We start from the raw sequence: 25,319 nt of genomic DNA, 5'->3' as shown, positions 1-25,319 counted from the left end.
CTCTGCTGCCCCCTCAGACCCCCTCCCAGGATCTGAGTGCTGGAAGGAGCCCTGGAGATGGTGCACTGCCCCCAGCTCACAGTGAGGCCGGGGTCCCTCCACAGGCCCTCCCCGTGTGAAGCCACCCTCTTCAGAGACTCCATGTGCCTTTCCCCCCTTCACCCCCATCCACTCCTCCCACATGCACCCTGAGAATTGCCTGAGGAGGGGCCATCTGCAAATGGCCTAGGGTGAACACTGCGGTTGCTGGGAGTGCTGATCGAGGTCACCCCAGGGCAGGCCCTCCAAGGCCCCTTCATTGGTGTGATGCCCTTTCTCCGTCTGCCTGCAGCACACAAACAGAAGAAGCAGGACCAGCTGCAGCCCTGCGACACGGAGTACCCCGTGTTCGTGTACCAGCCGGCCATCCGTGAGGCCAATGGGATCATCGAGTGTGGGGCCTGCCAGAAGTGAGAGCCCGGGGCGCCGCTGCCCGGCCAAGTCTAGACGGGGCCTGGAACCCCGGGAGGAGGGGCCGCCTCTAAGTACAAGGCCACAAGCCCAGGGTCTTCCCTCACCGGCCGCAGGAGGCGGGCAGGACGGCTGGGGACCCGGACAGTCGGATGTGCTGCCTTAGGCGGGTGGGGAGAGGCGTCCCGAGGCCAGACCCCGTGTGGCGAGCCCACCCCACTGAGGCCGCAGGGGGCCCCAGGCGTCTCTGCGCGGCGGCCCTCCAGCGGGTCTCCCTCGCCCCTGCGCAGGCACCGCACGGGTCCAGGCGGTGCCAGCGCCTGTGGCTGAGCTGCCAGGGGAGAACTCGGGAGGCAGGGGAGGTGTGAGAAGAGAAGAGACAGCGTGCGCGGAACCCGGGCCGCAGCCCGGTCAGGCCTCCTGCTGGGTGGAAGCCGCCAGCTCCCTCTGGCCCTAGCCCCGGGGAGGCAAGGAGGCCGTACCGAAGGGTCTCTCCGACTGCCCCCGCCCCCCAGTCCGAGAAGGCCCCGACCCTGGGAACGCAGCGGCCTCCCCCAGGGTCGCCTCAGCCAGGTGTGCGGCTCCCCAGACGGTCCCTAGACCCCCAGGCCCGCGGCAAACCACTTAATAGCGCGGCACCTGCGGCGCTGGCATGGGGGTCCCATCGCCCCTCCCTGCGCCTCATGCTGCGCGGGGTTTCACCGGGGTGTACGCAGGGCTGAGGGTTGGGACTAGCGTCCCCGGTGCATTTAGCGCAAAAGCTCGGTGGAGGACAGAGCCAGAGGTCGGAGTGAAGCCAGGGCTTAGAGTAGACAGACCTGAGCTTAAAACTGGCTCTGGGCCGGGCGCGGGGGCTCACGCCTGTAATCCCAGCACTCTGGGAGGCCGAGGCGGGCGGATCAGCAGATCGGAGATCGAGACCATCCTGGCCAACCTGGCGAAACCCCGTCTCTACTAAAAATACAAAAATTAGCCGGGCGTGGTGGCGCACACCCGTAGTCCCAGCTACTCGGGAGGCTGAGGCAGGAGAATCGCTTGAACCCGGGAGATGGAGGTTGCAGTGAGCTGAGATCGCGCCGCTGCACCCCAGCCTGGGAGACAGAGCGAGACTCCGTCTCAATAAAAACAAAACAAAACAAAACAAAAAGCTGGCTCTGCTCTTCCCCACTCCTGACCGTGGGCAAGTGACTTCGCCTCCTCTAGCCTCCGTTTCCTCATCTACAAAATGGGCACCACAGCGGCCTCACATAGAGCTGTGAAGGTTGAGTAGACGTGGCTGTGGTGTGCACGTGTGGGTGTGTAGACCACCCACCCTGGGGAGGCGCTCGGTAGGTGGCAGCTGGGACGGCTGGGAGGCGGTGGGCGGGCTCCACCCCACCCCTCGCAAGGCGGCCTCGCCGAGGGCGGGACCACTGCGCCACCTGGTGGCCAACCTCCAGCACTGCCGCTTCGCCCAGGCCCGCCCCCACCACCCTCACCCAAAGCTAGCGTGGCCTCACCCGCCCATTTGCTCGGGATGGTCTTGATTTACGCCTGCTGTCCCTGCATATATTAATAACAACTCTTTGCACTCTCCAGAGCGGCCCTGTTTGGACTTCCTCGCCTTCTTCAATCTGCTAGGAAAGGGAATACAGCAGCAAAAGCTTGTGGGGAAGGCCAGCAAGACTGAGCCGTTGCCCAGGCCCCTTCCCATAGCTGCCCCTGACCCACCCTGCCTCATGGTTCCGGGTTTCCCTGTCACTCCAACTCCACACTAAAGTCTCCAGAAGCTCCCTCCCTAGAAGCCTTTCTCGTGGTGGCCACCGAGCCGTCCTCGACTCCCTCTCTTTGCTGCAGGGTATTTGTGGTGCAACAGATTCCCAACAGTAACCTCCTCCTCCTGGTCACAGACCCCACCTGTGACTGCAGCATCTTCCCGCCAGTGCTTCAGGAGGCGACAGAAGTCAAATATATCCTGCAATCCTCCGGGATGTGTGGGGTGGGGGCGGGGGCTGTAGGAGGTGCCTGTGGGGCTCCGATTTTGAGCAGCGGGTCCAGCCCCCATCACCGCCCGTCCGTCCTCCACAGGGCTCGTTATGTGCTCTCTAATCCTTCCCTGGGCCCCAGTGCTGTCTCCTGACCTCGAAGCTGCTTGCAGGGCAACTGATGGCACCAGGGCAGGTTCTTCCAGACCTTGGTGCAGGCTGCAGAATGGGCTCCGGTCCTGAGATATTGACCTTAACGGTGGCTTCTGCACATAATGCCTCTGTCAAATGTGACCGGATGCGCTCTCAGAAGGTCCGCCGGCGACCAGACTCCTGCCACGCCTTCCATCCAGAGGTGCGGGCTGAGGCGGGTTGAGGGTGGGCTGGATCTTCACCCCCGAGCCTTCTGTGCCTGGGCCTGTGCCCCTGCAGCCAGGAGCACATATGGATACCAAGGGGCACCCCTGTGCCTGTGCTTCCTGGGGGAAGCATTCATGTTTATGCCCTGTGACACTGTGATAGAATAAGAAGCATATTTGGTCTTTGTCCTGATTCCTGGCAAGCTCCTAAAACCCTTGCTATTTCCTGAATGAGTAGGGTGACAGGTGCATCTTTTGTTACAGTATTTGGTCTTAGTCCCTGGTTCCTGCACAGGTGTCTTTAAGACCCCTGGAATGATAGGGGGTCTTTGTATGCTAATTAGATGACTGGTGGCTGGGGGCCCTAGGCAGCATGGGGCTGGTCACAGGATTAGAGGGTTGGGACTTTTGGCTCCAATCCCCTGGCTTCTGGGAAAGGAAGGGGACTGGAGATTGAGTTGATCACCAATGGGCAAAGATTTAATCAATCATGCCTGCCGAAATGAAGCCTCCATAAAATCCCTGAACGATGGTGTTGGGAGAGCGTCCAGGATGGTGAAGGGGTGTGAGAGCTCTGTGCACCCCATGCCTTGGCCTGTATGTCTCTTCCTCTCCGCTGCCTGAGCTGTGTCCTTTATCATAAACTGTAGTGGTGAGGGAAGCACCTTCCTGAGTCCAGTGAGCCACACTAACAAATCATGCAGCCTGAGACGGGGTCATGGGAACCCTAGATTTATAGCCAGTCTGTCAGGACAGGAGACCAGGGGCTTGCAATTGGTATGTGAAGTGAGGGCCACCTTGTGGGACTGAGCCCTGTAACTTGCGGGATCTAATGCTAAACTCTTGATAGTGTCAGGCTTGAACTGAACTACAGGACAGACATGCAGCTGGTGTCCAGAGAGTGGGGCAGGGAAAACGTTTCACATTCACATTTGTTGAAGAGGTGGTGTGAAAACATAGCAGAGCCCCTATGTCATTAAAATACAAAGTCAACTGGGATCCAAGGTGCTTTAACAAAGAGCCACGCTTCCTAGGGTTTGGGCCCTGGGTGAATTAGAATGCCGTTTTCCCGTCTTGCCTGCATTCCCACTACACTTAGGTCTGAATGATCTGAGCAATGTGAGGAGGCTGTCATGTGGATAACAGTCGTAGTGGCTGGTATGGATCCTGAGCCGGGTGCTTCATACACCGTCCAGTCTGTTGGGCAGGGCTGCCCCGAATAATCCCCATCAGAGATGCTCCCAGAGTTCAGGGCTTTCCTGAAGCCATTCTGAGGGGGTGATCCTACAGCCACTCCAAGCCCGGGGGCCAGTAGAGAAGGCTGATCTCCCCTCCCAGCCTGAGGGGGCAGGCTCTGCTTTTCTGCCAAAAGGTAGGGGCCTAAGGAAGGTGGCAGTGCTTCCCCGGCTTTCTGAAACTCCCCTTTCCCCAGGATTTTGGCCCCCATTAGTGGTGGAGGCCCCTCTCTTTTTGGGGTTCCTCCTCTGAGTGCTGCCCTCTCACCTCTGCTCTGGGTTCGCAGGAGAATGCCCAGGACTGCGGCGGTGCCTCAGACACCTCAGCCTCGGTGCCCCTACTCCTGATGCCTCTGTGTGCCTGGGGGCTACTGCCCCAACTCCTGAGGTGACACCACCCAGCCTGACCTGTGTTTTGGCAAGGTGATCCTTCCAGAACCATCCCAAAAGCCAGCACGGACATGGGATGCAACTAACTGCAGTTGGGTCACCCCCAGACCAATGCTCCTCTCAATCCTGGCTCCTGCCTCCGGAGAATGCTGGATGGAACAAGAAACCAATCACCTGGCACCACCTGCAAGATGCTCAATGGTGCCCAATACCATCCGCCCAGGTCTCAAAAGGAGCATCCTTCTAACCTTCCTGTATCCTCTGGGGAAGCCAACATGAGCTCAGCTTGGACCAAGACAAAATAATTTAGTTCCTCCTATATGCCAGAGTCCAGACCCAGCCAAAAAAGGGTCAGATGCTTCTGAGTGGTCTCCAGTAGAACCCAAGGACTTCCGAGCACTGAGAAAACGCAGCAGAATGAGGCCAATTGCAGAGATGAGGCTAAAGCAAGAACATGCCCCAACTAAAGCATAGATTCCCCAAAGGAGGCTCAAGGTGGAAGGCCAGGCAGCTCACTTTACTAGCTGCTGCTCAAAAAAGTTTTGACTGTGTTGGGGTGGAGGGGTGGAGGTTGGGTAAAGGAATGGTAAAGACGAGAAAGATATGAAATCCTTTTAGGAAATATCGACAGGGCTGCATCTGATGTTTTGGGAAGTTGTTATTGAAGAACTTCCCAAAACTTCTTTACAAAGCCCTAACTTAAAGGAAAGTTTGCATCTATGACAAGGCAGTAGGGATATCCAACTGCTGCATGGAAATTGATGTGCATTCAGGGGACGGCAAAAACAGCTGTAACATAGTGAAAAAGAGCAGTCCTTGTATTCTTTTTCTGGCCACTGATTTACAAAAGAATCCACTTGACTCTGTCCCTGGGGTGAAATCCTTAGGATTGGAACTTGTGGGAACATTCCAATTTGCTAAGCAGGGTCCACTGGGAGGGAAGCTGTATCTGGGAACTCACCCCCAGCACACACACATCTCCCCCAGGGTCCCACGGCCCTGCAGCTTCCTCCCCCCTCCAAACCCCAAGACCTGGATCCCAGGAGATGACAGTCTCCACAGTGAGGGCAACATTAAGGGCAAAACCATGGGGAAATTCGGGAGAGGCCTCAAATCCTTCCGTTTAACCAACCCCAGTGATAAGCTTGGATAGTATGTGGGGCTTTGGGGGCCCTTCCTGCTGCTCCTCCATCACCCTCAGCCTCCACACTTTAAAGTACAAGCTGTTCAAGTCTCCTACCAGCAAATAGCCCTAACTTCCCTCTAGAGTAGGCCAACGCTGTAAAACACACATTATAGATTACAGGATGTCACTCTTATCGTCGTGTCTTGCAACAACCCCGTGAGGGCAGAATTAATGCCCCCTTACAGCAGAAGACATTGCAGCTCAGAGAAGCCAGTTTAAGTGGCAGGATAATGCTAGAACGCTAAGGTTTACATGTACCAAATAACATGTTTCAGCTCATTCCGTCCTCACAACAGCCCCCTGAAAGTGGGTACTAGCATTAGTACCATGTTATAGAAACTGCAGGAGAGTTGAAAATTGCCTCGAAATTATTGGAAGAGTATGGTGAAGATTGAATGTGATATATTCATGTAACATGCTTGAAACTGCCTGGCATATAGTAAACGCTAAATAAATGCATGCTAACTGCTATCATTACGTTACCTTGTTTCATGGAGGTGGGGACAAAGAAATTACAATTTAGATGCCAGGAACAATAAGGTGTCCAATAGGCCCAGAGGGGTTAAGAAGGCAGCAAGGAGCTCTTCCCAGTCCCTGGGCCACCATTGCTGTGTGGCAACTATGTGTCACGAGGCCCCACCTGTGCTGCACACAGCAGGGTGAGTACACCCTAACCCTTGCCCTGCCGCTTCCTGCCAAGGCTGTGGCCGCCCCACCTGCTGTTCATTCTTTCGCATTAAGGCACTCCAACTGCATTTAACCCCAACTACCAACTAACAGAGACCGACCAGCAGTGTCTCTAGGACAATAACCAACCCAGTGTTATTTTTTGGAAGGCTTATCTTCCCTACCCAAACAGGAAAAGCACTTTGATGCAAATTTATCAACTCTTAAAAAGGCAAGCTTAGGAAGCTGGAGCAGCTTCTGGCCTTGTTTTGTCGGCTTCCTCTGGGTCCCACGTCTCTGCATGGCCAAGGGGGCTGTAAGATCTGGGAATCCCTTTCAAGACCATTGGAAGGAAAAACCACTTCTGATAAACCTTCTCTGCCTTGGAGAACAGAGTATTCTCTTAAGTTTTGCCTTCGAAGGTCAAAACAATTCCTCCTTTTCTTTTAGCAGAACCACTAGTGGACAGCAGGTGGCAGCCTGGCTTATGCTAAAGCCCAGTACCTGCTCGGAGACACGAGGTTGGAACCTAAGTCATTTAATAGAGTGAAGAATTATTGAAATTTTAGTGTTGTACACCTTTAAAGGACCAGGAACTCAAAGATGCTGTCAGATCCTCCTTCCTCAGTATCAAGGATATGTTAACTACTAAATCTACCCTAATAATGTTGTATATTTTAATAGAAGAGCTTTCAGGGAAAATGCTTCAACCATTTCATAATGCTCAGTGAAGTTTTGGTTCGGGGCGGGGGGCAAGAAAGTGAGCATATCGTAAGGCCAGAAAAGTAAACGAAGTCCATAAAAGGAAGGAGTTGGAGCAAGGATCTGGCAGAAACCCCAATCACTATGGGAAGTTTGAGGAAATGATCTACAGGAGCAACAGCATCTCAGCGAAGCCTCTAGAGGATGCATCGTTGGCCTCTTTTTAACGGAACACCAAGGCTAGAAAAGCAAACGGCCACTTGCCCACGCTACATGGCAAATGGCACAACCAAGATCTGAAACTACGCTTTTCATTTCCAGGTAGTGTAGCAAGGCAGGGACGTGGGACAATAGGATGGCAGTGACACGAGGCTGCATGCTCGGGCATCTTCTTTCCTGCCCCTCCCTGACCCATGCCATCAGCAGCAGCCCTACATGAGTGAGCCAGGCCGGCCCTGTTTCACCACATCGAACAGATGAAGGCAGAACAGATTTGTACATTAGATAGGGTGTTGGGGGGCAGCGCTGGCTAGCAAATGGTTCATGTCCTCTGAGGGAAGGACAAAATGAAACACTACAATTAATGCAGAATATTCAAGAAGTGGATGTTGTTTCTGGGATGATTTTAGAGTAACACTACCCAGAGGCTTCTCTCGGCAACCGGAGCCCTAGCACTCTGTAAAGTCAGAACCCAAACTTATCCTTAGCTACCTCCTTTACAACATGCACGTAACATCACCTGAGTAACAGGAGCCATACAGACAGCTTTTAGTAAGAGACTAGGAAAAGACAAAGTGGTTTATTAGTAGGCTTCAGCTTATATTGTTTGTTAAAAGCAGGAAATGATCCAGTGTCCATACCCAGATAACGTATGGGACACTAAAATTGTATCTATACTCAAAAATGAGAATTCAGAGTAAACATAGTCCCAATATTGAAAATTCCCTTCCAAAAACTAAATTTACCTAAGGCAAAAGGGTTGGCATTTCCTTTTATTTCAAAGACCAATTGAACCAGATCCTCTTCTAACATAGAAGGGACTAGGTTAATGAGCCCAAAAACCTTTAAGTCAATGTACATGAGACTTTTTAATCAGAATAATAAACTTAAGTACAGAAAGAAATGTTTTCTTCTTGGATTTCCCCTTCACTCTTTTCTCCAATACAGTGCTGGCACTACATTCTTAAACTTCTTAAGCTTCAGTTTCCCCATCTATAAAATGAGAGTGAAAATAATCCTGACTGGCTCAAAGGGTTGTGATTATGATCACATGACATCAGCAGTTCTCCAACACATCCTTTGGCATCAAGTGTTACATCAGAGACTATTTTTATAAACTTCAATAATAAATTGAGAACTGTCCCTTAGAGTTGCTCTCCCCTCCATTCTAAACCTGGTCCAAATCACGATGAAAGCTTGAGTTAGGAAACAGGAGTTGGGCATAAGCATTTGATTTGTGCATCCCAAATGGGAAGTTTCCAAAAGTTTCTTGAATCTCAGTGTCTAAATTACAGCTTCAAAAAAGTGTCAAAAGCTAAGGGGAGGTAAGCTGAATGGCAATAAAAAATACACAACAGAAGTTCACATTTCATTTGGTTCTTTTTATTAGAAATTGAGAATACAGCAAGTAGGGAAATCCCACATCAACGGAACCATCACACAGATCCCCTTCTGGAACCCCAACCTTCTATGATCCCCAAAAATGTGCTTTGTGGCTTTAGCAATTTATAAAGGGGAAGAGGGAAAATACTGAAAAAGGCCACTATTTAATGGTGAAAGAATGAAGCTGCAGAGGTCCCAACCAGCCTAGGGCCAAAAAAGAAAATTAAAAATCTGCACAGAGCAAGCAAGCCTCTGACTGCTGAGAGTAAGGCATTCAGGCGCCAACCTGGTGAGAGTTCTCAGCGAGCACTCAGGACAAGTGCACGAGGCTGTTGGTAGTGAGTTGCACGTAGACGCACACATAGAAATGGGCACAAACATGCCCACATACACACCCAAAAGAGGGAGATCTTCCTGGATTACACATCAGTGATGTTAATTTCATTTTTCCGAAGGGTTTGTGCTATGTTGAACCAGATTCTTCCAGCTTTGGGGTGTGGGTGACTGCGCCCAGAGGCTGCTACTTCTGTTGGTGTTGTGACAGGGCTGCATCTATACCCTGTATCCCAAAGTGCATGACCGAAGTGCAAGTCTGGCTTCTGATATGTGCTGTTGCTCCCATGAAACTAAGTGGGCTTCTGTCCAGATGGCCACTGTCCTATTGGACTATGCTTTCTCAAAGGGATTAATACTGTTTTTTATTCTGTCAGGCACTGCACCAGCTCATCCACTGAGTCTTTTACTTGGTCCACCTAGCACCCAGGGCAGTGACCCTATCCAAAATACTCAAGATCTTCTCAACTTCTACACTAGATTCTCCCTTCCTGGATCCCAGCTTTTGCTGGAGATTGGAAGGGGAAGGGAGGAAAATAACTTGAGAAAACTCACTGAGTAAATAGGAGACCCCTCCCATATTCCCAAACACCTATTGAGGATGCCAATCCCCATGCCCAGGGCCTCACCGTTTAGTTCTAATACCCACAATCCTAGGATATAATGGGGTCATCCCAAGTCTTTGACTTGAGTCTAAGACTCAAGTGCTATTTAGGGGGTTCACCAATGGGCTAAGATCAGAATTCCATGAACCAGATCCTTTCCCTACCACTTTCTCTTGACACTGTATCAGGTAGGCCTGGGACGTGAGCCATCGTCTTATACCTCACCCCCTGGCAGTAACATACCATTGTCTTCAAAATGCCACACCATACTATCCCTGCAAATTGGGGTTCAGTGAGTGCTGACAACTCCGATGGGTACTGCACCTGGCTTTAAAAGAGTTCTGCTGGCTTTCCTTTCAAGGAGGGCCGAGATGTCTGTCACATCTAGCTAGGCTTTCCAAGACAGTGTACCAGAGGTAAAACCCCTCTTTCCTAAATCCAAAGGAGGGTCTCCCAATCTATGTAGATGAGCTCAGGAGAAACCTGGACACATCAGAATCTCATTTGTGGCTGGCTCCATGACAAGAAGTATAAAATATTTCTATTCCCTCAAGGAGGAAGGGTACTTAGGGCAGTGATTTTTAATAGTGGGAATTCTGAGAGTGTTCCAGAGCTCCACAGCAAGGATATGGAAAACTGTCACATCCCTCTAGTAAGACTAACCATAAAAGTGAGCAGGATGCCAGGAAGCAATCGGATCAGCCGTGCTAATGTTTCTGGAGCTCTTCCATGGTCTCCACTGCCCCTTTACCAGCTGGTAAGAGTGCAGAGCTCTATAAGTCAGTCTCTCAAATGACAATGACACCCTAACTAGAGACTTTATCTAACACATATTGGCAGCCATTCATGTGTTGCTTCCACTGAGAACACACATACCACTCCCTTCTACCTCAGGCCCTCCAAAGGCTCGCAGGCTTAACAGTGGTCATGTGATCACTGGGCTAGGGCTATACTCTCTGCCTCACTAGGGTCCAAGGTATGTCAGCCTTTAGAAGGCACCTTGGTGCACCAAGACACTGTACATTCTGGGGCTATCACTTGATCCCCCTACAGTCACTTTTGTGCAAAATTCAAACAGTGTGTGGTACCTGCATGTTTCATTCTATACAAAAATTCTCCCTCCCTCCCTACCCCTATGTTTTAAACATTTATATAAAGTCTTAAACAGTAAGTTAGAAATCTTATTTACATTAATTTTTTTGTTCTCCCAAAAGAGAATTTAAAATCACACTCCCACCCTTTATTGGATATAAATGTTCACCTAAATTGGTTTGTATTATTTTATATGGAAAGAGAAAGGGAGAAGAAGAACCACCAGCTAAACTGTTTCGCCATCTTCTACAAATAAATATGATATGGATCAGAAGCCAGTTTGCCAAGGGTCTTGCAGAGCCCACAATCGGTAGATCCCAAGAATAAGCCAGGGTTTGGGCTGTGTCTCCTGTCCTCCCAATTGATGCACTCTGTCCTTTGAGGTATGATTTATTTTTGTTTTTCTCTTCTCAGTCATGTACCACACAGAGCCCCTGGGCCGTCACAAAGCCCGCGAGGGTGTCAGAGTTTTGGGGCTCCTCTGGTACTGGCATCAGTAGCCAGCAGAGAGGCCTGCAAGTGCTGCAGGACCTGGTTTAGGGTCACAGTCCCTGGCTACTGGTAGGTATCACAGTGCATCCTCTTCACTGCAGCCCCCGCCGATCATGAAACGAAACTCCTGGAGGTTTGAGACACCATGGAAGTGAACGAAAGCTCCAGCAACCACAAAGATATGAAACAGCTGATGAGAGTGAAACTGGAGGGGAAAAAAAGAGAGAAGGGGTTAGAGAAACCCATACATTATTAAGACTGCTAAAGATTCTTAGAATCGTTTAATCGTGGTTTAAGCTGAACAGAAGGCAGGGAATGGATATGACAGAGCTCAAATTCAAGATGTCCACAGATCCTGGAATATCCATTAGGTGTATCACATTCTGCTGAGCTGAAAGCCAGCTGTTCCCAAAGAAATCAAGGTGCTGCCACTAAGCTCTAGACATAAAAATCTACATACTTAACACTGGAACCAGTGGCAAATGACATACAGACTCTCTTGCTAACAGGCCACAAAGATCCCAAGGATCCCTTGACACCTAGCCATGGGCTACGATTACACATACAGTCCTTTTCCTACCCACTGCTGATGGATATTTTGTCACAGACAAGAGGACTAGAGCTATGGTCATTTAAATATTGCTCTCTGTTAGAAAAACTAAAGAGGCTTCCAGGATCGAGTGTGGAAGGTCACAACATATGGTCCCTAGAGTTTCTCCTTCAGTGCTATGATTCTGAAATTTCATGAACATAATGTATCAAAAGACTACGCAAACAGGCCCTTTTAATTCTCAAGTCAGAAGCTGGTCTAAAGCCTGTGACATTATTTCTGGTTTTACCTATTCTGTTGAATACTATTTCACATCTCAAGAAGGGTAATCAACAGCTCACTGCATTTCAAAAATTACACTATTCTCTCATTATAATCTCAAAATGAAAAAGTACAGTGGCAAAGCAGTATTTATCAAGAGAAAGATACTGATTTTAGAAGCAAAAAACTAGAAGAAATCAAAAGTCACATCCCAAAGGATGCTCCTTAGGACACCAAAAGGGAATAATTTCTCCAAAGCAAGGGGATAAAGGGCAAAAATCCCTCCATACCAATGTCAAAATTATGATGATGCAATCAGAAAATTAGCTGATTTGAAGCTAAAAAAATTGCTTAAGTTCAAGATCATCTTCATTTTACAGAGAGCTAAACTTTGAAGATGAGATGATCAGCTTAGTCTATAATAATCAGCAATAGTCTGATGAGCAGAATCCCAAAGGTCAGATTTCACATTAAGCAGATTTCCAATTTTGTCATGTGGAAAATGTTTCAGGCCCTCTTCAGTTATAAGTTTTTCCATCTCTCAGTGCCTTATATTTTCTTTTCCCCCTTCTTTATCCTCCCCTCTTACCAATAACCACGATCCAGTTCAATCCACTTCCCTCTTCTTCGCAATCCTTCTTCTTCTACCAGACATATATACACTCAGTCTCTCATTACAAATCACTAAATTTTGGTATTAAAAAAGACCTTGGTAGATATCTGGTCCTAAAAAGGACTCTGGTAAAAATCTGGTCTATCATCCTCATTTCATAAATAAGGAAACTGAGACAAAGAATGGCAAAATGACTTTCCATTGTCAAAAGGAGCACAGATTCTGATATTAAAACTAGCCTAACTGAAATTCCAGTTCTACCACTTAATAGCCACATGGCTTGAACAAGTGGCCTCAGCTCCCTAAGCCTTAGTTTCCTGACTTGTAAAATGAAGACTATACGAGTTATCATAACATACAGGGTTAATGTATTAAATGAGGTAATCCATGCATAGGGCTAATGTATTAAATGAGGTAATTCATGCAAAGCACTCTGTACTATGCCAAGCATCAAGAAAGTGTCCACTAACTGTTAGTTCTTATTGTCCAGAGAATGACAGCTAAATAGGGAGTTAGGACGAGAATACAACTCTCCTAATTTTGTGTCTAAAACTTTTTCTATTGCATCACTCCGCAGTGTGCCAGTAACCCATAAGCAGATACCTACACACACTCAGTCACCCCTGACATACTTACCCAGATGTCACATTTGCCAGGAAAGAAGCGTTCAGGGATCCGGGCAGCATACAGGGCAGCTCCTGTGATGTAGAGACTGGCCATCAGCATCAACCAGCCTATCTGCCCTATGGTGGCAGCCTTGAGGAACCCCTCTGAGATGACATAGTGCAAGGTAGGAATGATTCCACTCAGGCCTAGGCCCAGAAACACTCCTAGGAGTCACAAGAAGAGAGTAAAGTAATGCAGAAGAGAAGTAAAGAGCAAGAAGTCAATACTACAGCACAGTACCATTAACTCTGTAAACTGAATATTTCAAAGCAGCATACAAAATTAGCTTCCAGTTTTAAAGGAAAAAGAAGGCTTCTCAAACTCTGGAACACTGTCATGAAAGACAACACAGCTATGTTCTCAAGATTTACAAATGCAAGAAGCCAACCAGACATGGTGGTTCTCACCTGTAATCACAGCAATTTGGGACACTGAGGTGGAGAGATCATCTGAGGTCAGGAGTTCAAGACCAGCTTGGCCTAACATGATGAAATAAATACAAAAAATACTAAAAATACAAAAAATTGGCCAGTCGTGGTGGCCAATTACACGCCTGTAATCCCAGCTACTTCGGAGGCTGAGGCAGGAGAATCACTTGAACCCGGGTGGTGGAAGCTGCAGTGTGCTGAGATCACACTACTGCATTCCAGCCTGGACAACAAGACCAAAACTCTGTCTCAAAAAAAAAAAAAAAAAAAAAAAAATGCAAGGAGCCTTGCTAGGAGAGACTTAGCTTAATAGGTCAGCAGTCTTCAAGGGTTTTGAATTAATGTTGCTAAATTTTTTGGAAAGGATACCTCCAAGAGTTTATTTAAACTGTCCTAGCCTGTCCTTTTACAGACACAGGTTACAACACAAGCAATTTTACATTTCTCATCTTCTCTTTGAAGTAACAGATGTTCCAAGGGTAGAGAAGCAATGAATGATCATATCACCTGGTATCACCTATTTTTAATAGTAATCTAAAGCTTGGCACAGTGGCTCACGCCTGTAATCCTAGCACTTTGGGAGGCCGAGGCAGTCAGATCACTTGAGGTCAGGAGTTTGGCCTGATCAACATGGTGAAGCTCCGTCTCTACTAAAAATACAAAAATTAGCTGGGTGTGATGGTGCATGCCTGTAATCCCAGCTACTCAGGAGGCTGAGGTTGCGGTGAGCTGAGATCGCGCCATTGCACTCCAGCCTGGGTAACAAGAGCGAAACTCCGTCTCCAAAAACAAAACAAAACAAAACAAAAAAAAAAAAAAAAAAAAAAAAAAAAAAAAAAAAAAAAAAAAACGACCTAACAGGGGAGGGGGAGGGGGAGAGAAATGTTTCTGAAAGCTCCCAGGCTCTTAAATATCAATCAAGTACGGAAGTCTGGCAAATCACTCAGCCACAGCCCTACTGCCTAACTGCATCTAAAAGCATCTAAAGTAATGTTTTTTAAACTTCTGGATATGACCTAAGTTTTAAGATCAATTAAATGAGTCTCAACCAGCATTTTTTTAAATGAACTGGAATAAAATTTAAAATATCAGACTGTAACATAAGTGGAGGATTAAATATTATTTTGTAAAAATTGTGTACTTTATTACATACATGAACTTATGTACAGATACACCTGTTCAGGACTGTAATAGACAATGTCATGAGAAAAAAAAAATTGAAGTCCACTGATCTAAATCCACTTTGAAACTTGTCTATCAGCCAAAGCAACACAGGAACTCCTGGCCTCAAACAATAACTGCTCCTACATTTTGACACAGAGTTAACAATGACCCTTGCAAAACAAGCTGTCATGTGATAAGCTTTCTCAACAGATGAAGAGCCTATTGCTTGCTTTGGATGCTAGCAAATAAACTGAACTGCTGGTATACAGCAATATATGTAGGCACAGATACAGGATGCATACTCACAAATAAAATGGGCATCTGAAAGAGAAGAGGAAAATGGTAAAGCTGCTCTCACAAAAGATAAGAAGCAAGCACGCCTAAAGAAAAACAATTTCCTACCTCTGCTCCTCTAAGGAATTATTAACGTGATGTCCCGTCACTTGTTCTTTTCCTCTACATGCTAAGCAAACGCTGCTAGTGGTTTCTGCCTATAATTCTCTAAGTCAAACGCTCAGGAACTTGGTTTTTCTGATGTATATAAATAGCAGAATGCTCAGCTCTACTCAGCAAAGACATTCTTATCTCATGTGCTCAAGCAGGCTTAACACCACTGTACTACTCAAGAACTGTTGAAAGCTGGCCCTGACCGATGCTCATTTGTGCATATGAACACAAGAAGGAGGAGGGCAGAGTATTCTAACAGTCACTGACATGAAGTTACTTCCATATCTAACCTTCCAGGTACTTGCACATGATCCAGGGGTTAGATTTTAATACTAAATGGTTTTTGAGGTTTTTTAAAAAATGAAAGGAAAAATACAAGAAGACTCAGCCAAGGCACCGAGGGGCTTGTGGCTTTCTCTATGATCTCCAGCTAAACAGCCATTATCCTAAATATAAAAAGCCCCTTAACCCTGTACCAGAAGGGAGATATAGTGCCCACTTTAACAAAACACTATCAGTATGGGGGTAAAGGCTTACTTAAGTGTATTATCCATTATAAAATTAAAATATAAAAAACAGAAAATGACAACAAAAGAAGAATCACTACAAAGAGTACACTCATGCTGAATAAGAGAAATCATTGTTTACTTTACAAAAGTTACAGACTACCACTTTCTGGATGATGTTTAGCCATAAACTCAAGTAAGTAACACTTCCAAATTACATCACCTCATACTCAACACGGCCCCTCAACTTTAATGCTGTAAGACAATTAATGAACACTACTTACTACTACTGCTACTGCTGCTACTGCTACCACTACCACTACAACATTAAAAACCCCTCAACAACAGGAACTATGATTTATTCATCTTGGCATCACAAATATACGACATTATGTTTGGCAAACGGTAGAACTTCAATAAATGACTAGTGAATAAATGAATGTCAAATGTAGAACCTCCGCGTGCTCTTACCTGCTCTTACTCCCCGATACTGAGGGGTAGCAAACATGTCCCACTGGGAGACTATAATGGCTGCAATGCCCAGCACACAGATGACAATCAAGTAGATGAAGCAAGGTTGTGGATTACAGTAGAAAGAATAATAAAGCCAAGGAACAAAACTCCCCATAATCAGAAGAGCAATACCAGAGTAATCCAGTCTATGATAGAAAAAAAAAAAAAATTCCATTTAATGCAATAATTTAAAAATTACTAGCCACTACAGGTTCCAATTAATTCCTCATGACATAAGTGATCAACAACAGCTAAGAGGCAAATTGGGTTGCTCTTTAATTTTTTTTTAAGTTTCCATGAGATGGTATTAAGAATTCTGCCAACTCTGCTAAATGTTTTTCCCTAATGCTTTACCTCTAAATCATTGACCAAAATATGGATTTTAGAGATACTTACTTAGAGAAGATCCGGGAGACCCCCTCTGAGTGGCAGTAGACTGTGTGGAAGAGCCATGAAAAAGAAAGGCAGAGAATGGCTCCTAAGAAAAATAATCCAAAGACCACCTTCTCTTGCAGAGGGGCCACAAAGGAGATATTTGGGCGAAACATATAAAAAATCCCCAGGCACAAGAAGAATACACAACCTAGGAAAAAGAGTATAGAAAACAGATAAAATATCACCCTTCAGAAGAGAAAGAATTATATACTGATTCTGTTTTCAATCCTTCAGAGTTACTACAATATCTGAATCACAAGTTCCATGAGAAAAATTTTCCAAATAACTGAAGCTTATACAAAATTGTGCTTTACTTCCAACATTGTTGGTATCATAAATAGTTCAGCTTCATAAACTGAGTATACAGAATATAAAACTTATCTAAGGGCATAATCCAAAAAGAAATCAGATAGTGCTGCTACTTCTTAGAAGTAGCATAATGAAGCCACTTCTACCTCTAGATGTAGAATGAGGTTTCATTTATAAAGATTTTGGCACATACTGTACATCATAGCCCAGCGTTCAAAGGTGCATTGTGCTTTTGCTTCTGTTTTTACAATAAATTCCAATACCCCTAAACCCTGCCAAGAAATACAGCTTTCCTCTACCAATAGTGGTCAGGGAGCATTAGGTTGCTTCTCTGGTCCTCACCAGCTGGCTCAGTGAATTCAAGAGGTAAGAACCGTAAAAGGCCTGCCTACTCAGGCCATTTCCTAACCAATTCTTAAACTGTTCTCCAGAGAAAGATGCCATGTTCCTAGTGCTTAGGGAAGGGCCACCTAACACAAGGAAGGCACAGAAATTTCAAGTCCAACATTTGCTACATGATTCTGTTTTACCATTTTAATTAAAACTTACCCTCGAATTAGAATTCAACAAGAAATTTGATTTGACTCTCTACTCTCACTATACTAACAGACAGGAACTTAGAGGCACTACGGAAATCAAATGTGTGATAAGAAATGCAAGTCAAATGGAATAAGGCCAAAAACTAGTATATTTTCAAAAGGTTGTACAATCATCACCACTACCTAATTCCAAAATATTTTCATCACCCCAAACAGAAACACTATACCTGATATCATCCCCCATTGCCCACTCCTCACAGTCCTAAACAACTGCTAATCTACTTTCTGTCTTTATGGATTTTCCTGTTCTAGGCATTTCATGCATGTAGAATCAAACAACATGTCACCTTTTGTGTCTGGCTTACTTCGCTTAGCAAATGTTTTCAAGGCTCCCCCATGTTGTGGCGTGTATCAGTGCTTCATCCCTTTTTGCCGCTAAATAGGGCTCCAGTGTATGAATATACCATATTTTGTTTATCCATTACCAGTTGACAAGACATCTGGGTTGTTTCAACTTTTTAGCTATTGTGAATAATGTTGCTGTAAACTTTTGTGTACAAGTTTTTATGTGAACATATTTTCAGTTATCTTGGGCAATATACTAGGGGTGGATTTCTGGTAACTGTTTAACTTTTTGAGGAACTGCCAAACTTTTCCATAGGGACTACCCCATTTCACATTCCTACTGGCAATGTATGGAAGTTTCAGTTTCCTCACATCCTTGCCAAGACTTGTTTTTCATTATAGACATCCTAAGTGGGTGTAAAGTGGTGAGATTTCTCGATGCATTTCTCAAAGCATTTGATTTGCATCTTCTTAAATGCCTAATGATGATAAACATCTTTTCGTGTGTTTATTGACCATTTGTAGATCTTCTCTAGCAGAACATCTATTCAGACTTTTTACCCATTTTTAAAACCGGTTATCTTTATTGTTGAGTTATATATTAGATCCTTACCAACTAGTTGATTTGTCAATATTCTCTCTCATACTATGGGTTGGTCTTTTCACTTTCTTAATAATGCACTTTGATACAACAACGTTTTTAATTTTGATGAAGTCCCATTTATCTATTTTTTCTTTGCTTATGTGTTAGGTGGCAATTCTAAGAAACAGTCACCTAATCCAAAGTCACAAGGATTTGTATCTGTTTTCTCCTACAGATTTCATAGTTTTTGCTCTTATGTTTGGGTCTTTGAGTACACTTTTGTATATGATGTGAGTTTGAGGTCATTCTTTTACATATGATCAGCTGTCCCAGCACCATTTGCTGGAAAGACTATTCTTTCCTCTATACTACTCTTTCTTTAATATACAATCATTATGGAGGAAAAAAAATTATAGTTCATATTCTACTTCAGACCAAACTAAAAATTAGCACTGTGTAAAAGTAATGAATTTGAAAAGATCAGATTACTTCTATTAAATACTATATTCTTCTCAGTGGTCACTAAAATATGAAATCACATTTTGTATATCAACTTTTTCTTGGCCTGGTTTGAAGACAATATCTGAAAATCTAGTAGAGAGAAATGTGACTTAAGTTGTAACAAGATCATAGTGCAAACCAGGATAGTCTAGGAGTAAATCAGTGAGAAAATTCATCATTAGAAATTCATAAAACAAAATGGCAAATCCAAATACATTTCTGAAGTTCTGTCCCTTACCTTTGAATACATGAATATAAAAAGGAATAAAGTGAATTGCCAGCTCATTATATCGCTGACATTACATACCTAAGAGATGTGTCCAGATGTTGCCTGTTTCTGTGTGTATTCTGAAAATGCTCTTAAAACAGGCCCGGAAAGAAGGCATAGGAGGTCGGTGTCCATGTAAAAGAAAGTCGTTATCCTTGAGCCAGTCTGGTAGTACATCATGAGGGATCACTCGCCACCGACCTTCCCATACCTGCCAGAGGAGTATTATCAAACATCTTTGTGATTTTAGTTGTCAACTTAGCAACACTGAACCCAACAACTATGTCTTACCACACTGCTTCACAATGGGAAAAATAACTCATTTTTTCAAAGGTAAGTATCTCAAAATATATAATGTCTTATATTCTGAGTTCTTTAAAAAGACTGATGAAAAAGATATTTTTAAGTGGGGGCCTTAGGAAAAGGAAAAAGTAAACAAATGTATAGAACATGCCCTAAAGAGTGGTTTCGAGCTTTGTTTCAGTCTGGCTGACAGTGGGTTGAAGGTTCCAAAGTCTCACTCATCCAGGCCCCCTTCATCCTATATAACAGACTTTACCTCTGATAAATCCTTGTGGTATTAAATATGAACATCTTTATATTTAATATTCCTGTTGGTAAAAAAAGAATTACATAGAATCACAATTTTGTGCCTTTTGCTAAAATCTCTCCCTCCACCTTACTTTCTTCTCTTCCTACTACACAAATATGATAAAGCAGAAAAGAAAGTACAGGAGTCAGAAAATTGTGGATCCCTGACATTAACTAGCTGTATGATTCTTAATTAACTATAAAACCTCCAAGCTGCAATTTCTTCATTTGTAAAACAGCGCTTCAGTTACTTCATAAGGAAATCATGAAGATCAAACAAAATGACACAAAGTATTTCATGAATTAATTAGTAATCCCTGGCATCTACTCCAAGGCAGTACATGACTGACCCCAGAGGCTATCACCTGTCGGAGTTAGTGACATACCCACCCTCCTTCTCATGCTGCAGAGAGATGGCAAAGAAGCCCAGTCTTAACTGCCCTTCCAGTCCCTCAGCGCCCTTTCCTCCCTTTTCCTCATGGTCCCTCCCACATCAGATTCTAGAGGAAAAGGGATCAGGGAGCCAATATCTCTTCTGTAGGAAGTCTGTGAATCTCTGCACTCTGCTTCTTTTAATGTCTCAAAGCCCCAAAAGCTCACACCGCAAGGACTACTTAATCTTGAACTAACTTGCTTCTGCTAGACCCGAAGATGCAAGGAAAAATGCCAGGCACATGGTCTATCTTCCAGTTAATGTGGGCTCAGCAGTCCTTCCAGTCTATCACTCTATAAGGCAAGAATCCAGGCTACCAATCAGCAAGATTCACCTTGAGACAATGACCTCCACCCTTTCCCCTACAGGGGTCTTGTGACAAACAATATGGCTAAACCACTGAAAGTTCCTCTCTACTCTGTGGAAAGATTACCACTTATTCACCAGCTACTGTGCCCATTCCTTTTGCTCCACAACCTGTTTCTTGTTCTCTGCTCTCTATGTAACATCTCTACCTCCAAAGGAAGTGAGGACTAACAATTTAAGAACAGATGTGTCCCTCTTAACACTCTATCCAAACTAGCCACCCCACCGCTGCCTCTTCCCTGCTCTTTCTGCCCCCAGCCTACATACCTGTCCTCCCTCCCTTTGAACTTAAAACTTGGGGCCTACAGTTTCTGCTGTTAATCTGGTCATTCTATGCTTGTTCCTAACATATGATAAAATAAAATAGTGCAAAAGACTAATCTAGATTTTTAACATCTACTGCCAATAGTACTACCACTTACAAAAGTATGAGATTTTTCACAGGACTTTATGGAGAAAAAGAAAGAACAGGGATCAGGGATCTAGTATCCCTTCTGTTGGAACTGCTGGATGTCTGTCAACCTCCGCAGCCTGCTTCTTTTAGTGTCAGAGAGAGAGACCAAGATACTGCATTTTTTGCATCAAATTTGTTTGGGAAAAGACCACTATTGTTGAGATTAACCTTACAAAATGTTGCTACTATCTTACTTTCGGGGAATTTTTCTTCTCCCCTGAAACGGAGTCTTGCTCTGTCGCCCAGAGCTGGAGTGCAAAGGCACGATCTCGGCTCACTGCAACATCCGCCTCCCAGGTTCACGCAATTCTCCTGCCTCAGCCTCCCGAGTAGCTGGATTACTGGCATGGGACACCATGTCCGGCTAATTTCTGTATTTTTAGTAGAGACGGGGTTTCACCATGTTGGCCAGGCTAGTCTCAAACTCCTGACCCACCCGCCTCAGCCTCCCAAAGTGCTGGAATTACAGGCAGGAGCCACTGCGCCCAGCAGGAATCTTCTAAGAGAAAGAGGAGGATAGAAATCGACCCTTACATCTTCAAGGCAATTCACAATGTGCACACAGCTCTGCTGTATCAAAAGTGCTACTCTGCTACCCTACACAGTCAGAAGAGTCATATGTTCCCTTTGTACATTTGAAAAGAATATGTGAGTTTCTTACTGGTTATGTATGCATATAATTTCAGAGTGATTTTCCCTGTTATTTCTAAACAAACGTTCTAGGGGTCTACATACTGAGCCAAAGAGCTGTACTTTCTTAACATTGCAATTAGTGACACATTCAACAGACAGTGCACCCTCACTCTCAACCTGAAGTCATATACAGTCAGCCAAATTCCAACACAAATAGATATCCTCGTTTATCCCCTAGAATAAAAAAAACAGGATCATAGCTTAGCCAAAGACATATTTATTTATAAGCTTGACAAAGACACTGCCTACCTTCAAATACCTTATCAATAATCTACTGGGTATGTGAGTATATTATAACATAAAATGTACAAAAATATTCCTTTAAAAAAGAAAACAACAAATGGTGTGTGGCTCATGCCTGTAATCCCAGCACTTTGGGAGGCCAAGGTGGGCAGATCACAAGATCAGGAGATCCAGACCATCCTGGCCAACATGGTGAAACCTCGTCTCTACTAAAAATACAAAAATTAGCTGGGCATGGTGGAGCGTATCTGTAATCCCAGCTACTCAGAGAGCTGAGGCAGGAGAATCACTTGAGCCAGGGAGTCAGAGGTTGCAGTAAGCCAAGATCACGCCACTGCACTCCAGCCTGGCAACAGAGCAAGACTCCATCGCAAAACAAGCAAACAAACAAACAAATTGCCCACAGCACACATCCTATTCCCACATGGGCCTGGTTATGCTGGTAAATAGCAAAAACTGAAGTCTAGGAGAAAAAAAGAGTGACCAAGATCAAACATAAAAACAAAGACTAAATTATTCACAGCACATTTCACATTAAACTGTCTCTGTTTACTTGCTTCCAATCCAAGAAATAGAATCCCTGTGTTACTAGATAGGCTAGTTTTCAAGTGTGGTCAGTTGCACTGCCACGGCAGGGTAGAGCCACACCAGAGAACACTGTGTAATAGGATGCCTCTTCATTCTGCTGTCATAAACAAACTGCTAAGGGATATTTACAACATTCCTTCTTCTTCAGTAGGTCATAGTTTGTAGCAAACAAATGTCCTGCCCTATTTATTCTCTCATTCACTGTTAAATTTAGAGTTTTATTTGCTTTATTCTTTGCTCTCTGTTCAGAAAGGTAGGACAAAAAGGCAGTTAAGTCAGCTACAGTACCCCACTGATATATAAATATTAAAATTCTCTAATGGCCCAGTTAATAAATTTTCCAACTTTGAGAGATTTCTTCACACCAAATTTGCGTTTTAAAAAACAAAATAATCTTTTGTATTCCTTTGTACTATTTATCCTGAGACAGTGATCACTAGAATGAATCTACTGTTTTGTTCAGTTGTTTCTTATTTTCAAAATGGCTAAAATTTTCTATTACAGACCCATAAATGTTTAAACCCCCCCTGAAACCCAATGGACCCTTAAGTCTTGGAAAGGATGTCTATGTTCAGATCACAATGTGCTCTTTTCAAACCCTGGACCAAAGTATAGTATTCTATGTCCACTGATCCCAATTACTTCCAGCATCACTGTGAATGTAAGAAAACCTATGTTTAGTTTCCTGGATCTAAGACCATGTGCATAAAAAGTTTTGGTTTCATAAAAGCCATGAAAAGCTAAGTCTCACAAAAATTTCTCTCTAAATAATAAAGAGTTCTCCAGAAATGTTTAATAAATCAATTTATATACACATACACATACAGACAGACTGACTTATGTTGATTAGATCCTACCTGCCAGGGCCCTTATTGATCTGACTGATCAAGTACCTACAAGTTTACTAGTGTGTCTATTTTCTCTAAGCAGGCAAACTTAATTATAGTTACTACTTTAGAAAAAAAGAAAAAAGGATCCTATAATAGGTCCTTGGCAATCAGACAATGAACTGGAAGAAAAACCTTTGAGACCGAATATATACCAGCTGCACTGAAAATACCAATGTGCATGAAAACTGGAAAATTTTTCTCTCAAGAGTAGCCTGATTACCCATAGAATCCCTAGAAAGAACAGAACGTTTACCATTGTAGTCAATCAGCAGAACAGATTCAAGGGACCTGAGGAGGGCATTTTAATATCTCCAGGCATAAACCACCCCTGATTATGTTTCATCCTGTTTGTCTAAACCATCAATAAGACATTTACTCCATTAACCTACATTAGGAAATGTTTGTTTCCCAGCTGGATATCCTAATTTTATCAGAGCTTTATCATGGCTACTGCAAGCAAACAAATATATCTTCAATAGGGTTACGGTCTGAAGACCACTTCTGTCCCCATCTTGCCACACATCTTCCCCAAAGCAAACCAAACACTCTCTTTAAAGGTTTCTGTTTGGGAAGGGCTACTATATAGCATGACAATGACAAGAAATTGCACTCTTACCTTACAAACAAATTCTTCCATTTTTTCCATAGCATGATGGGCTTGTAAGAGAGGGGACATGCCCATAAACCCCTCATCTTCCTGAGGAGCTTCATCACTGCTCTCGTGTTCCTCAGAGCTCTGCAAGGCAATCACAGAAGCAGTCAAGGACAGAGACTGGGAGCCAAATGGCACAATCAATACATTTTCCTTACAGAATTAAAATTTTAAAAAAAAAATTTTTTTTGAGACAGGAGTCTCACTCTGTTTCCTGGAGTGTAGTGGCACGATCTCGGCTCACTGCAATCTCCACCTCCTGGGTTCATGCAATTCTCTTGCCTCAGCCTCCTGAGTAGCTGGGAATATAGACATGCACCACCATGCCTGGGTAATTTTTGTATTTTCAGTGGAGATGGGGTTTCAGCATATTGGTCAGGCTGGTCTCAAACTATGACCACAAGTGGTCCACCCACCTCAGCCTCCCAAGTGCCAGGATTACAGGCATGAGCCACCATGCCCTGCCAAATTCTTAAGGTCAAAACAAAGCCTTAGACAAGTATCAACAATGTAGTGAGTCAGTTTATTATAGAATTATTGGTATTAAAAAGAACACTAGTACTCAATTCTCTGACGATGAATGAACTATGTACTATAACAGCATCTCTATGTTTGTTTCAGTAACAAATTCCTGGCTTTACTGGTTTGTTTCTTAAGAATGATGTCACAGACCCCATAACAGTATTACATAACGTTGAGAAATTACTGAGGGGAATAACTCCAAGACTCGCACCTGGTACGTATAAAATAAATCACTGTGATACAATGTGGTAAGTACTATAGTGGCAGAAAAAGAAAGGAGAGAAAAACATTTAATAAATGTTTAAAATATATCCATCACAGAGGAAAGGGCTTTATATAGATCATCTAACTTCATCCTAACAACAACCTTATTAAGTATTCTCATTCCCATTTACCATATAAGAGCATTACGCAAAGATGTCAAATAAGCTGTCCAAGGTTAAAGTTGAAGTGGAAAAGTCAAACTCCAAAACCCACTGCCTTTCCACATTCTGGAGAAAATGACTGATTTGTCTAGGGAAATGGAAAAAAAAAAAGTGACAATCCGGTATGGTCTAAAGAGACAAACTACTAAAATTACAATTTTTGCCTCCAGATCAAGGTTCATACTGATTTAGATAACATGATAATGTGAGAAGGGCTGTGGACTGAAGTCAGGAGACCAAAGTGGTGAGGCCAGTTCT

At 44.3% G+C, this 25,319-nt stretch overlaps 2 protein-coding genes across 6 annotated transcripts in view; one reads left to right on the top strand and one right to left on the bottom strand.

The window, feature by feature from the left end:
- Window positions 1–6,058, top strand: part of CACNA2D4 (calcium voltage-gated channel auxiliary subunit alpha2delta 4) — a 130,121-nt gene extending 124,063 nt beyond the window's left edge. For all 4 annotated transcript variants that reach the window (XM_032254460.1, XM_032254459.1, XM_032254458.1 and 1 more), the window contains 4 exons: window positions 332–449; window positions 2,287–2,399; window positions 2,687–2,769; window positions 4,296–6,058. In XM_032254460.1, coding sequence (XP_032110351.1) covers window positions 332–449; window positions 2,287–2,399; window positions 2,687–2,769; window positions 4,296–4,400 — 419 coding nt within the window. In that variant the 3' untranslated portion in view covers window positions 4,401–6,058. The remainder of the gene's footprint in view (window positions 1–331; window positions 450–2,286; window positions 2,400–2,686; window positions 2,770–4,295) is intronic.
- Window positions 6,059–10,960: 4,902 nt separating this feature from the next.
- Window positions 10,961–25,319, bottom strand: part of ADIPOR2 (adiponectin receptor 2) — a 94,709-nt gene continuing 80,350 nt past the window's right edge. The window contains exons 2-7 of one of the 2 annotated variants that reach the window (XM_032254464.1): window positions 24,079–24,198; window positions 19,244–19,415; window positions 16,621–16,807; window positions 16,183–16,370; window positions 13,137–13,330; window positions 10,961–11,281 (exon numbers count right to left, since the gene is read on the bottom strand). In XM_032254464.1, the coding sequence (XP_032110355.1) occupies window positions 11,153–11,281; window positions 13,137–13,330; window positions 16,183–16,370; window positions 16,621–16,807; window positions 19,244–19,415; window positions 24,079–24,144 (936 nt within the window). In that variant the 5' untranslated portion in view covers window positions 24,145–24,198 and the 3' untranslated portion in view covers window positions 10,961–11,152. The remainder of the gene's footprint in view (window positions 11,282–13,136; window positions 13,331–16,182; window positions 16,371–16,620; window positions 16,808–19,243; window positions 19,416–24,078; window positions 24,199–25,319) is intronic. The other variant, XM_032254462.1, reaches the window with a different exon arrangement.

This window comes from Sapajus apella, unplaced genomic scaffold (assembly GCF_009761245.1).
Source record: "Sapajus apella isolate SASKATOON/1434 unplaced genomic scaffold, GSC_monkey_1.0 scaffold86, whole genome shotgun sequence".
NCBI classification, from domain to species: Eukaryota; Metazoa; Chordata; class Mammalia; order Primates; family Cebidae; genus Sapajus; species Sapajus apella.
This window is presented reverse-complemented; position numbering and strand designations above follow the sequence as displayed.